This window comes from Seriola lalandi, unplaced genomic scaffold, assembly GCF_002814215.2.
Source record: "Seriola lalandi dorsalis isolate HSWRI2012SDOR001 ecotype SW California unplaced genomic scaffold, Sedor1 jcf7180002054547, whole genome shotgun sequence".
NCBI lineage: Eukaryota > Metazoa > Chordata > Actinopteri > Carangiformes > Carangidae > Seriola > Seriola lalandi.
This window is the reverse complement of record NW_019525100.1, coordinates 15,697-28,512: the sequence shown is the minus strand read 5'-3', so window position 1 is coordinate 28,512 and position 12,816 is coordinate 15,697. Positions and strand designations below refer to the sequence as shown.

Genomic DNA, 12,816 nt, shown 5'->3' with positions numbered 1-12,816 from the left:
CCCCCCCCCCCCCCCAACAACCCGACACACAAACGAATACTCTCTCACACACACTCCTGAGAGCACGAGCCAGCCAAGCAGTAGTGACCCTTCACACCCACTTCAGTGTCGTCTCAAACCCCCCACCCCCCCAGTGTGGCTTCTCGTCCAGGTTAACTGACTGCAGCCTGAGAGCTTGTGGCAGTGACACACTGAAGAGACATTAGTGTGATAATATTGGTCCAGAGCTTTTCCACCAAGACCAGCATTAAACTGTGACGGTTTCCATCGGAGACCCTTCAGAAAATGAACTAATTTAAATGTTCACAACAGGATCACAGCTGTGAAAAGATACACAAGAACATTAAAACCATAGACTGTAGATAAAGGTGGACATCGCCTCGGACGTCGGATTGTTGCAAGCATATGCTCACCCACCTGTCACACAAAGAGGCCACGCCCTCAATCCTCCATAACTTCAGTCCTTAATAAAATGTAAACAGGTGAGTTATATATACAGTTTTTGTACCAGGCTGTAAACATGTTTATTTCTGCTGTAAAGTTTTAACATGGGAGTCTATGGGGACTGACTCACTGTTGGAGCCAGACTCTAGTGGCCATTAGAGGAACTGCAGTTCTTTGGATTTATATGTTGGCTTCATCTTTCTGCTTCGGAGGTTGATGCTTGGTTGCCACTTAAATTGTCTTAAACTGCAGCTTCTGGTTCTTCAGTGTTGATGCTTCATGTTTCAGCCCTGGAGGTTGACGCTGGGTTAAAGTCACTGAAAGATGAAGTCATTAACATCTCAATACAATGGCAACCGTCAAGGGATGATATCCCACCCCCTGGCAACCTTCATTGCCATGGTTACTATAATAGCTGTCATGGCTTGGTTAGGTTTAGGAAAAGATCATGATTTGGGTTAAAACGCTCTTTTCGACACTTTTCCCTTCGCTCCTGTCATCAGACCACTAGATGTCGCCTAGCAACAAAACGTAACTATGGGTCATAATAACCTGCTGGGCTCATTTTTTACAGGCCAGGCTCCACAATCAATTTTCTCAACAAAGAAAGAGCTGAATAAAGATCTCAACTCACTCTTTGAGTTTCAGTTTCTAATTTCACTTACAAATATTGAAAGATGAACCGGAGCAGATTTGATGAGGGATTTGAATTTGATGAGCAGTTTCAGCTCTGGATTCCTATTCGATGAAGTGCTATTGAACCCCAACCCTAATTTGTTCTAACTCTGAAGAATCTCTCACGCCGTATTATGTGTTCTGTCTGCAGCTCTGTCATCATCACAATCTGCCCAGTGGTGTTAGAAACACAGTGACAGACTGTACCTGTTAGACGTGTTTCTGTATTCAGTCGTTAGCATGAGTCTGCTTGAACAGAGGGAAGCTGTGTCTAATTACACCCTCTGTTTTCTCCCTTCTTTCTCTCTGCATCCCCCTCTTTTTCTTCTCCATTTGGCAGACGTTCTCACTTTATTATGGCCCACGCTGGCCTTTTATTGCCCACCAGCAGCAAACTTTGTGCAATTTGTCATTGAGGGATGTGTGGATGAGTTCTTTTGGCTGCCTCTGCTGCTCTCACCTAAAAATCTAATCAGATCAGCGTAGGGCCCTAATCACTTCCTCTCTCGCCTTGATTGCATTTATAGACGTTCTGTCGCTCTGCGCTCCCCCAATCGAGCATTTCATAATTGCTCTCCTCTTGCATTTGTTTATTTATATCCTCCAGTACAGTTGGTGCCAGGCTTTTCTGCCAATGAGCGAGGATGAGAAGTTTATGGAGGTGGGGAGAGAAAGACTGAGAGCCTCTGGGAAGGATCTCAAAATCATTACCACGCCTTTGTGCTCGAAATAAGCGCTTTACCGCCTTTATATTCATAGCAGATCGTTGTGTACTTAAATACAGACATACTACAGCCTTAAGGCATTAAATTAGGCGCTTTATATAGCGTTATAGTGGTATGGCTGTAAGTTTTGCCAATTTAGGTCAAGAGAGGTTGATATTTCCGGGACTCAGCTGGAGCGCTGCGGTTATACTGAATGAACAGTATTGACAAGGAAATCTTTCCTTTCCCTATTTTTTTCAGGCTTATTGGTGAAATAGCCAGTAGGACACACTGGTCCATTACTGTCCAGACTCTCTTAATCTGACAACGCATGAAGGTACGCCTGCATTGAAAGTGGGAGTTTACACGGAGAATGGCCTTACGATTTTGTGTCCGACAGTTTTTGCAGTTTTCCTACTGTGCAGAAGAGAAAGTGAATTTCTTAAACTCTCTTTTCAATATTTGAATGCCTTCGAGGAGAAACTGTCCAAAAGTGTCACAGTTTGCCCAGATGCTTTTTGTTTACACACTTTTGGACTTTGGACTCTTTTGGACATTTTATGTTTGATTGTTTTGGATTTGATTTATTTCCTGTTTTATTTTAAAATCACTTCACTTGTGCGTCTCATGTTAGCTACTTCCTGTCTTTGTGTTGTTTCCCTCCTTGTTAATTATCTTAATGTCTTCCACCTGTGTTGTATTACCCTGGTCTTCCTTGTGTACTTAAGTCTCTGTCTTCCCCTTCGTCTTCGTCTTCGTCTGTCATCCTACAGTTTTCATCCTGTTTTACTTTCCTACTTCTGTTTTGCCTCCGTGTTCTTCCAGTGTTTTCTTGTGGACTTCTGTTTGCCTTCGTGTTTCCCCTGCTCCGGTGTTTCCTAACTGTGTCCTGTTGGTTTTTTATTCTTTGTTTTGTAAGTTTCTGGGGTTTTCTTGCGATTAAACATTATTTTCCACGACCCCCTTTTTCGGTTGTCTGCATTTTACGTCCAACTATCGTGAGAAAAAGTCTGCGCTGTTATCCCCATATCTTTGATTTGTCAAGTGGCATCACCAGGGAAGATACAAAGAGTCTGCTGATTTCTGTGGGTCAAAGACTTCAGGTCGTCGTTGACTGCTAAGGCGAAGGCTTGGTACTTTAATGTCGCATACATTAGGAAAAAACTGTGTAAACGTAATATCTGGGCTGGCATACCTCAGCCTTCATAGGGTGGCCTTGGGGTTAAGGCACAATCTAAAAACCACAACGTCCCCAGACACTGTCACTCTCCGTCTCAATGTCCCTTCTTTTCCTGTCATCTCTCAACTGTCAACTTGCTAATAAAGACACAAAATGGCCACAGAAACAAACCATAAAAACACATGTTCCCCACGGATCCATCTCTGAACTCCCCGTCTCTGCGCTCTTTGTCAGAACAGGTTTTAAAACCACTTTTACAGGTGGGACGTTGAGCCGTGCCTCCTGCCCACGTCCAAACATCATTAAAAAGCAGGAATATTGAACAGCTGGAGTGGATGAAGCATCTGTGTCAGTGAAACATTAACCTCATGCTGGGAGATGGTTTATCCTCTCTCACCTCAGCCTGTGAGAGCCGGCTGGCCTTGGATCAAATGATGACAGCATCCCTGCCTTTTTATCTCCCTTATTACTTACTATCCGCATCTACAGCGAGTATAAAATGTTCCCGAACACCAAGTCTTTCCATTAAACTGACTGTCTCTGAGAATCCATGGGAGAGATTTGATCCCATATCGATTTTCCCTTTTAAATCATCTGACATGTAGCGGCGAGGAAGGATTTAGCAGAATGAGGGATTCTTGACACAAGGCAACCAAGATATAGATTTTCTAGAAGGGTGTTCAACTCCACTATTTCTAATTTGTACTCAGCGCGGAGATCAGCCTTGTGTCTCACTCTCATAGTGGTTAAATTGTCAGATTGTGATTTCCTGTCAGTAAAATCTCTACATGTCCCTTTCTGTGTGTGTGTTCCAGGTTCAGCTGATCCACTACAATCATGAGCTGTATACAAATTACACAGAAGCTGCTAAAAGCCCCAATGGACTGGTCATAGTGTCCATATTCATGAAGGTAAGTCTACATACATGTGTTTCATAACTGCCTGTGTGCAAATATGTAAGTTTTATCTACTTGAATTGAATTTTATCTTGACATGCCCCAGCAGCTGCTATGACGACATTTTTTGTAACAGCTTATACACTGGAGAGAGCAGCGGAATACTAATCACTGCATCGGACAAGAGTTTTCTATGTTCCTCTACAGTTTAATCAGACTTTAAAAGCGTCAGCAGACAGCTATGGTATACAACACACAGATGGAACGTGTAGGGAGAAACAAAACAGGGCTTAACATCATGTTCAGCGCAGACAAGACTCAATTAAAGGTGAACCACGCGTTCATTCAAGTGTAGAAACACTGTGTTTTCCCTCTTAATTTCAGTCCCTCTCAAGCTGTAAACAACGTCTGCAGCAGCGTTTAGCTTTAAATTATTAACTCTTTGATGCAATGTTTGTCTGGACTTGCAACCTGCATCTGACACGGAATCATAAATCAGTCAAACGTGACACACACACACACTGAGAAGAAAATCTTGCCTCCAGAAGATCAAATTGAATTGCTTCAGTAAAATAATCCAAATGATTGTTGTCTGCAGGTGTAGCCTGTAGCTAAGTGGCTGACTCCATGGCAACATAACACCTTTACATGAGCCAGGGTATGATGGGAGGCCTGGTGGCAGAATCCCAAATCATACTCATTCCAGAGGAAAGTAAGAAAATGGAGAAAAAAAATAATGGGCCCTTTTTTCACAGCAGACATTTTGACTTGGCATGATGGGAAAAGCACAGGTGTTAGCAATAACGCTAACAACAGGAATGTCCACTGAGGCATCTAAATGGAATTCAGACATTCAGTTACTATTTATTATTATTTACACCTGTGTTTTTCCTACTGTGACATTAACAAACCTGTAGGAGAGACAAAGTACATTCATAGAAAGTCTGACTCCTGAAACATGGCCATGAATAGCTTTTATTTATGAATTTTATTTATTTATGAAAAAACTTTTTGCCTTTAAATTCTCCTCCGTTCACCTGGGCTTAGTTTTTCAGGTACTTGGCAGGTATGTTGATCCAGCACAGTTCTTCTGTGGATTCAGTCTCTCTTCATATAATCCCAGACTGACTCCATGATGCTGAGTTCAGGGATCCTTAGGGTCCAGACCATCTGTTGCAGGAGTCTGAAGATCTTTCTTTGTGACTGTATGTTCGGGCTCGTCATCCTGGGACTGATCAGATTGTTTTGTGCCATGGAGAAGATTCTGTGAGCAAGACTCTGTGGTATTGATTACACTAATAAAACTAATAAAACAGAAGACTGAGGCATGTCTTAAAGCTCCTCTAGTCTAAAGGTCTGTGTCCATGTGTAGTGTGATTATAGATCAGCTCTAGCTTCTATATTAATACTGTGAAAGTATCAAAGCCTCAGTCCACAGAGAAATGCACACAGCCTGTATTCAGAAACTGAGCCTTAAAACCAGCCGTCAGGACTTCTGGAACTTTGTGATGTCACAACAAAGCAGTCACCAAGCCCCGCCCACCTGGACCCACCATCCAAACCTTGCAGGATTTGGTTTCTCTGAGTGTTTTTACCTGAAATCTGATATATTTTCATTGATCACTCAGAAAACAGTCAGCCAATCAGAAGATAGACTCAGAGCCTCCTCTCTTCTGATTGGCTCACCGACCTGTTGTTACTAGAGCTGCAGAGAGAAGCCTGAGAGAGGAGATGTAAAACTTATGAATCAACACTTCAAATTAAATACAGAAGAAGAAGAAAATATGGAGCTTTAAAAACTTGTATTCAGCCAAAGAAAAAAACAGTTGTATTACTCACTTTTTGTGAATATTGGATTAAATATAAAAACTCGCACCAGTCACATGCACAAATGATGTAGCCTCACTTATATATGGCCGAACCAAGACATTAATAACCGTGCCATATGCCTGAAAATGAGGGGAGAGGAAACAGAGAGTGAGGTAGAATTAAATTATGCTAAATATGAATGGGATTTGGTGCATGATGCAATAGATTGTCAAAGTCATTGTATCATGGATGATTGATCTTTTAAGGCAGAGGATAGGGTCGGTATCTGTGTCAGTATTCAGCAGACACATATTGGTTTAAAGAAATCTTTCAGAAGTTCAATTCGCTCCCTCTCGTCCACTCTCCTGCTCCCTCTTTGTCTTTCATTGAAACTCTCTAAATGTTAAACTCAAGAACTCACGACTCACAAACAATTAGCAATCCAATTATCCTGCAGAGCCAAAACAATGTGCTCCTTGGCTTTGTGTCAGAGCCGAGCAGCAGTGCAAGGGGTGGTGTTATAGATCCCCTGTCTCTTTGTTGTGTATGAGAGGTTTCCATCTTGAACGAGAGGCTCAGAGATCAGAGAGGCAGCCAGCATCCTCAGCGCCGTGCGCACCAAGGCTGAAAAGTTCAGCTGCTAACTGCTAATTAGCTCCCCAATGTCGATGGGACCATCATTTAGTCTTGAGGAGACAGAGGAGACGCTGACCTAGGTCAACCCTCCTCGATTCCCCCATCCAACCAGCAGGAGATTGTGTGGGAGGAGATGTGAGAGGAGCTGGGCTCTGGAAGTGGAAACGGCCTCGTCTGCAGCTCCACACGGACGTCAGCTGTACCTGCCAGAGACAAAACCTGTATTATAATGATATTAAACGACACGTCTTGCTGTTCTGAAATCTATTCATTGCATCTTAGAGGTGCTGCACATTTAATGACAACACAATAGAGTAGCAAAGTTTCAAAATAAGATTCCAAAAGCCACAGTTACAGAAATAAAAGCCCATTTCATTTGTTGACTGTTGTAGCACTTTCACGGATTTAACATTAAATTAATCTTCCAGTCATCAGCCTTTGTTATAAACCTTTGTTAGTAAAGCCTTTAAAGCTCCATGTTTCTTCTTCTTCTGTCTTTTATTTGAAGTGTTGATCCATAAGAAGATATAAAAACCATCTCAGTGTAGTTTTACATCTCCTCTCTCAGGCTTCTCTCTGCAGCTCTAGCAACAACAGGTCAGTGAGCCAATCAGAAGAGATGAGACTCTATATATCAACTTTTAAACTAGGCCCAATCAGAAAGCAGGGCTGCTACAGACTGGTTTCCAGTCCCGTCCATATGAGACCTACCTTTGTTCCATTTTCCCATGTTGGTCTTACCTGACGTCATTTAACAGCCACGAGTCTTTGACCTGTGATTTTGAAGTTTCTGATTAGTAATAGTGCTTGTAAAGCTGTCTGATACAGTTTTAAGATTTATAGAATTATATTAAAAAGGGTCCCATCATTTCACAGCACCATGTTGATCTATTGTTGTTAAGCTTTCGATAGATACTGCAGCACGACCTTCAGTAAAAGTCCGGGAAAGACAATTTTGTTAATGCCTACATGTCAAAAAAAAAAGTTTTAATATCCAAAGAGATGAGCCACAAAAAAAAAAGTCACGCTCACACACGTCTGTTCACCTGCCACCCACTCACACACCCACCCACCTGCATTCCAACTGTTTCCTTCTTCTTCTCCTCCTTCTTCATCGCTAATGTCTCCCACTGTCTTGAGCGTGTTTCACGAGGTCAGCCTCTTCAGTAGTAGCGCCGAGCAGACAGGTGGTAATTAGCCACATCTCTCTCAGAGCAGCGGCTCCTTGTTTCTCACCTTTCACTGACTCACGCTTTCCAATACCTCCTCAAATTTCCGATCTCATCGCCGTGACTCAGAACGCCAGGCCGGGCCGGGAGGCGCCACTGAGGGTGACTGCAGCTACAGTGGGACCTCTGTGAAAACATTACTCTCACTAATGCTCCATTTGTTGCACTAAGTGTTGATTGATGTAACGGCGAGGAACATGTGGAGCTTCAAGATGTGTCTCGTGGTTATCGTGTGTCTGATCGACACTCGGCCATATGGTGCTGAGTCTGTACCTCGCTCCTCCCTCGTGTGAGGACATTCCTGAAGCAGAAGAGACGGGATGACTGAATCCCCTCAGGTGCTTTTCCAGGAAAGACGATGAAAATGAGAGAGACAGAAAGTAGGAAAACTAGTGAGCAGCTTGGAGTGTCTGGTAAAGGCAAAGTAATTTCAGTTGCAGTGAGGGGAGGGGAGGGGGGAGGACAAGCACATCTCTTTTTAATCACTTGGCCCAGAGACATCTCGACAGTTAGAGTTGTGAAGTCCACAGAGCACGAGTGAGGGGCAGAGGGGAGAGAGAAGGGCACCGAGTGTGAGGTGCCTCCTTCACACTATTAGCGAGCACGTCTCGGCGTAGCGGGAAGCGATCCGCGCTCCTCGGACTTGGCCGAACAATGGAGTTAGTCAAGCGGAGTGGAGTCAGGAATTAAAAGGGGCTCGCCTGCTTTTTGTTGCAGAGGTGCAAGTTACGGGTCAAGTTTCAGTCGATTTTCTCACCAGAATCTGACTCTGAAGGAAGATGACAACCTCTATCCATTCATCAGTGCTGCTTCCTTGTGACAGCTTTTATATTATACATCAGTTTCTTACCATTGATATTCCGCCCTTTAATACAGTATTGTATCTAAAAGGAGTGTTGACTCTACTTATATTATTTATGTGTTCATGAGTTTCCTGCCAATGAGGTACAATAACCTCAGAAAATATAGAAATGATTGGCCTCATTTATACCACACACACTCCCTGATATTGCTTTTGCAAGGGCGCCATAAAAACATTACAATATTTTTCTAACAGAATTCTTGTAGACTGAACAAAAATATAAACAATATGAATAAACACTTTTGTTTTTACCCCCATTCATCATGACTTCAAAGGCTTTCTCTAAGCACACAAAAGAAACACGAGATCCTGAGGCCCATTACCCATCTGCCACCACGGCCCCATGTTGCAGCATGATGTACACCAATCCTGGACGCTTGCGTATCCAATATCCAGCAACTTTCGACACACAGTCAACAACCTGATCAGCTCTGTACAGAGATGTGTCACGAGGCGAATGGTGCTCGCAGCAGATACTGACACTTTAGATGAGTATCTGCAGACCAAGACAGTTCAGTAGCTAATAAACTTCCCTTTTTCAAAATAAAACTACACATCTTGAAGTGGCCCCTCATTGTGAAACAAACATGCTTCAGTTGTTTATACAGCACAGTCACAATGTTTTCACTGAAAGCAGATAAATGACTAGTGAATTATCACCAGTAACAGTTACATCTACAAATTACAGCTTCAGTGAGTTATGGGCTCAGTACTGATGAAATGTCTCTTTAGTTATAGAAACACACAGTAACGACTGTGATATTTCATGTTTATCAAAACATGCTGCCCTTCTTGCTTATTCATTTTCCTTTTGAGCATTAGATCAGAAGATCAGGAGCGATGTCATGTCAGCACAGAGATGGATGGGATTAGCTTGGCGTAAAGACTGGAAGCTAAAGTTAAAAAATATCCACACTCATATCTGTTATATCTTCTTCTTCTATCTTTTTACGAAAATGAGAAATGAAAACAAAAATGTGTTGTTACGTGCTTAAACTATTTAGCGATGCTAACCATGTCCGGACTCCAGCTACATATGTAGCATACAAACATCAACATGATGTCAATCTTCTCATGTAAGTCTCTGAAATATAAATTTAATGTGCAGATAATTGTTCCCATGTACTGTGACATTACTGTGTGCTGCAGGGGAGAGGCAATACGGAGCTTAACGTTCGTCACATTCAAGCAAAATCCACAATAGATTCTGTTAGGACAAAAATACAGTGTATTGGCTATTTAAAAGAGATGGATTATGTTTTGTGGTGGCAGCAGAGTGTGCCTGTGAGCTGTTTTTAATGGTTTCTTAAAAACAGTGGGAGCCTTTGTTTTCCAGAAGGCAAAGCAGCAGCAGAAGACAGTGTAGGAGCTTCTGACTGAGCAAAATACATCAGTGGGTTTAGACATTTCATTGGCTTTAAAGGTGATAGATGAAAAAAAATACACTGGCGTTATCCTTTCGAGTGCTGGGCTCAACAGATAAAGTGGAGTTTAATTTTGAACGGGCTGTCGTTTCATTACATGGTCAGTCCTCTAACTTCAACCTCTTTCTCTCTTTCTTTCTGTCTTCTGATCCAGATTGCTGAGACGTCGAACTCATTCCTGAACCGAATGCTGAACAGAGACACCATCACAAGAATAACGTATAAAAGTAAGTGGCTGTGCAGTAATGTAATTAGGGCCTTAAAGCAGCGACGGTTGAAGTGACGGCTACGGCGCGCGTATGCATTTCAACGAGCTGGCGTTGTAGTTTAAAAAACATCGCTAGGCAACATTTAACTTTAACAGCGGCTTCTTCACTGCTTCAGGAAACTGAGGTGGCTCTGAATATTGCTGCAATAAGTCTCTTAAAATGTCCGAGAGCTCTTCACTTACAGAAAAAACACATGAATTTCACATGTGCAGAATCACGTGTGTGCACATGTACATGTGATTTTTGCAAATATTTGCTTCAGAGACAATTTAATATCAGGAGGGAGGAGTTTATATAAATCCATCGGTTACTTCAGCACCACGGACAGCGGCGTGGCTGTGGGCTGGAGAGGGAGGGTGGAGGTTAACAACAGTTTGTTAACAAGGAGAACGAGTTGTCCCAGGTAAACAGAGAGCATCCTCACCTGTTGATGGTCCTTGTAGAAGAAACAATAAACAATATTGTTGTTGTACTGCAGTGTAAAGCTAATTAACTCACCCTAGTATTATAATTAAGGAAAACTGCTGCTTAGCTTTACACACCTGAACAAGCAAAGCAGAAGTTATTCAAGCTTTATTATTCTGTAAAATAAAACAGTTTTTATGGAGGACCACAAGTGTCACGGAAATAGTAAGAAAGCATTTCATTAATTAATAAGTAATTGTACAATAACAGTAGTTATAAATAAATGTGTTTACATATGTGTTCATTATAAGTGAATAGATGAATTACAAAGTAATTAATCATTTGAAAAACAGGACTTATAAAAAGAATTTACAAATGAAATAACAATCCATCAATAAATAGTTCAAATTAAAAGGGGATTTACAAAAATAAAAAATAAAATACATTAATGAATTCATAATGAAACTCTATTTGAAGAAACAGTTTTAAAATATAAATAAATTTAATTAAGAACACAAATTTGAATCAGGCATTTAAAAGGGTAATTTCCTTTTCTATTCTCATTTCCATTTTCCTTCTATTTTTCCTTTTCCTGTTAGCTATTCTATTGCTTATTCATTTAGCTTCTCCTATTACCCTCTCCATGACACTTTGGGCCTTGTGCTGGTAAAACGAGGTAAAACGATGCTAATTATCCACGGGATGTAACCAGCTCTCTGATTAGTTAGAGAGCCTTATATTGTATATCCTTATATATATCTTTTCCAACACTGTTTAGGCGCCAAGAAAAGCCCTTTTAGGAACATATGTTTATGTGCTTGTGCCAGGACATTTTAGTTTTGGCTTTCAGTCTCTTCAAATGTCAAACCTTGATATAAGAAGAATTTTAAAGGGACATTGCCAGTGAAAGGGAGAGTGTCCACCAGTGGAGACACCCTGATCGTCTCCTTCCCACAGGTGATTGCCAATCAGAGAGCTTGTTACGTCCCATGACTAATTAGCATTGTTTTACCAGCACAAGGCCCAAAGTGTCATGGAAAGGCTAAATGCAGAGGCTAAAAGGAGAAGCTAAATGACCAAGCAAATCGAGTTGCTAATAGGAAACAGAAAAAGCGGCGAGGAAATGGAAATGCAAATGTGGAAGGAAATTAGCCTTTTAAATGCCTGATTAAAATCTGTATTCTAAATTCAATTTAAGTTGTTTATTTCTCCTTTTAAACTAAATTTTTAAATTCCATTATTTATTTTGTGAAATCACTAATGTATTTTTAAATAATGTTTTATGTTGGTTTTTGTGAACACCTTTTTAATTTGAGTTATTTATTGATGGATACATTTTTCATTTGTAAATTCTTTGTATAACTCCTCTTTTTATTGCCCATTAAAAATATCAAATAATTAAATACTTTTGTTATAATTAAATTTGTAAACAAATTAATTCATTCCTATTTTTAAACTTAGTTATGAATAACAAATTTAAGAAATGCTTTATTAGTATTTCTCTGAAAGTTGAGGCCCTCTGTAGATTTAAACCACGTTACAAATGAAGCAGCTGACCCTGGACAGTAACCGGTTACTACTGTAGGTAGTTAGCTGCTACACATGCTAACGTTTGTAGCTTATGGTAGAGCAGACAAACACAGTTTAATCTGTTCTTTACACTTTTGTTCCTGTTTGGTTTTGAAAAAGAAAATAAAAAGACAATGTTTTCCAAACTCTTTATAACCTTACTGTTCATATATCTTTATTATAGTTATATATATTTCTACATACTACATCTCTCGTAAACCGCAGTCCCATACAGACTGCTTGAACATCCAGAAATCCAAAGCTTGCCTCGTTCTGGTTGCGTAGCTATGATTGGACAAGTGCTGTTTGAGGACGGGGTTTATCAAAGTGTTTATTTTTTACATAAATACTTAATTTTTTGGATCTCATTATCATTATTTCATCTCAGAGTGGTAATTGGAGGGATGCAGCAGGAAGGGGATGATGAGAACTCTTGATAGTTGGAGGATGGCTGTTGGTGAGGAAGCGTGTTATGCAGCAGTCGACAGCTGCTCTCCAGAGGTTTCCCTCTGCCAGCCTGCCATGCTGGAGAGGCGGCAGCGGCACAGAGATCGCCCGGGGCTAGCTTGAAAAAAGAGACAAATAATTGGATTAATGGGGGGGAGCAGTAAGTGGCTGGATAAACACACTGACCCCTTGTGACTGGGAGGAGTCTCAGTGGCACCGAGCAGAGCAAGAGGCTGCAGGCGAGGGGGCAGGTGGGGAGGGGGAGGC

The 12,816-nt window shown here is 41.3% G+C and overlaps 1 protein-coding gene across 1 annotated transcript in view; it reads left to right on the top strand.

Moving 5' to 3' along the window:
• The window catches only part of ca10a (carbonic anhydrase 10 (inactive)a), a 212,051-nt gene that overhangs the window by 193,517 nt on the left and 5,718 nt on the right, over positions 1-12,816 (top strand). Inside the window, exons 5-6 of the mRNA XM_023415271.2 lie at positions 3,819-3,914; positions 10,014-10,086. Coding sequence (XP_023271039.1) covers positions 3,819-3,914; positions 10,014-10,086 — 169 coding nt within the window. The remainder of the gene's footprint in view (positions 1-3,818; positions 3,915-10,013; positions 10,087-12,816) is intronic.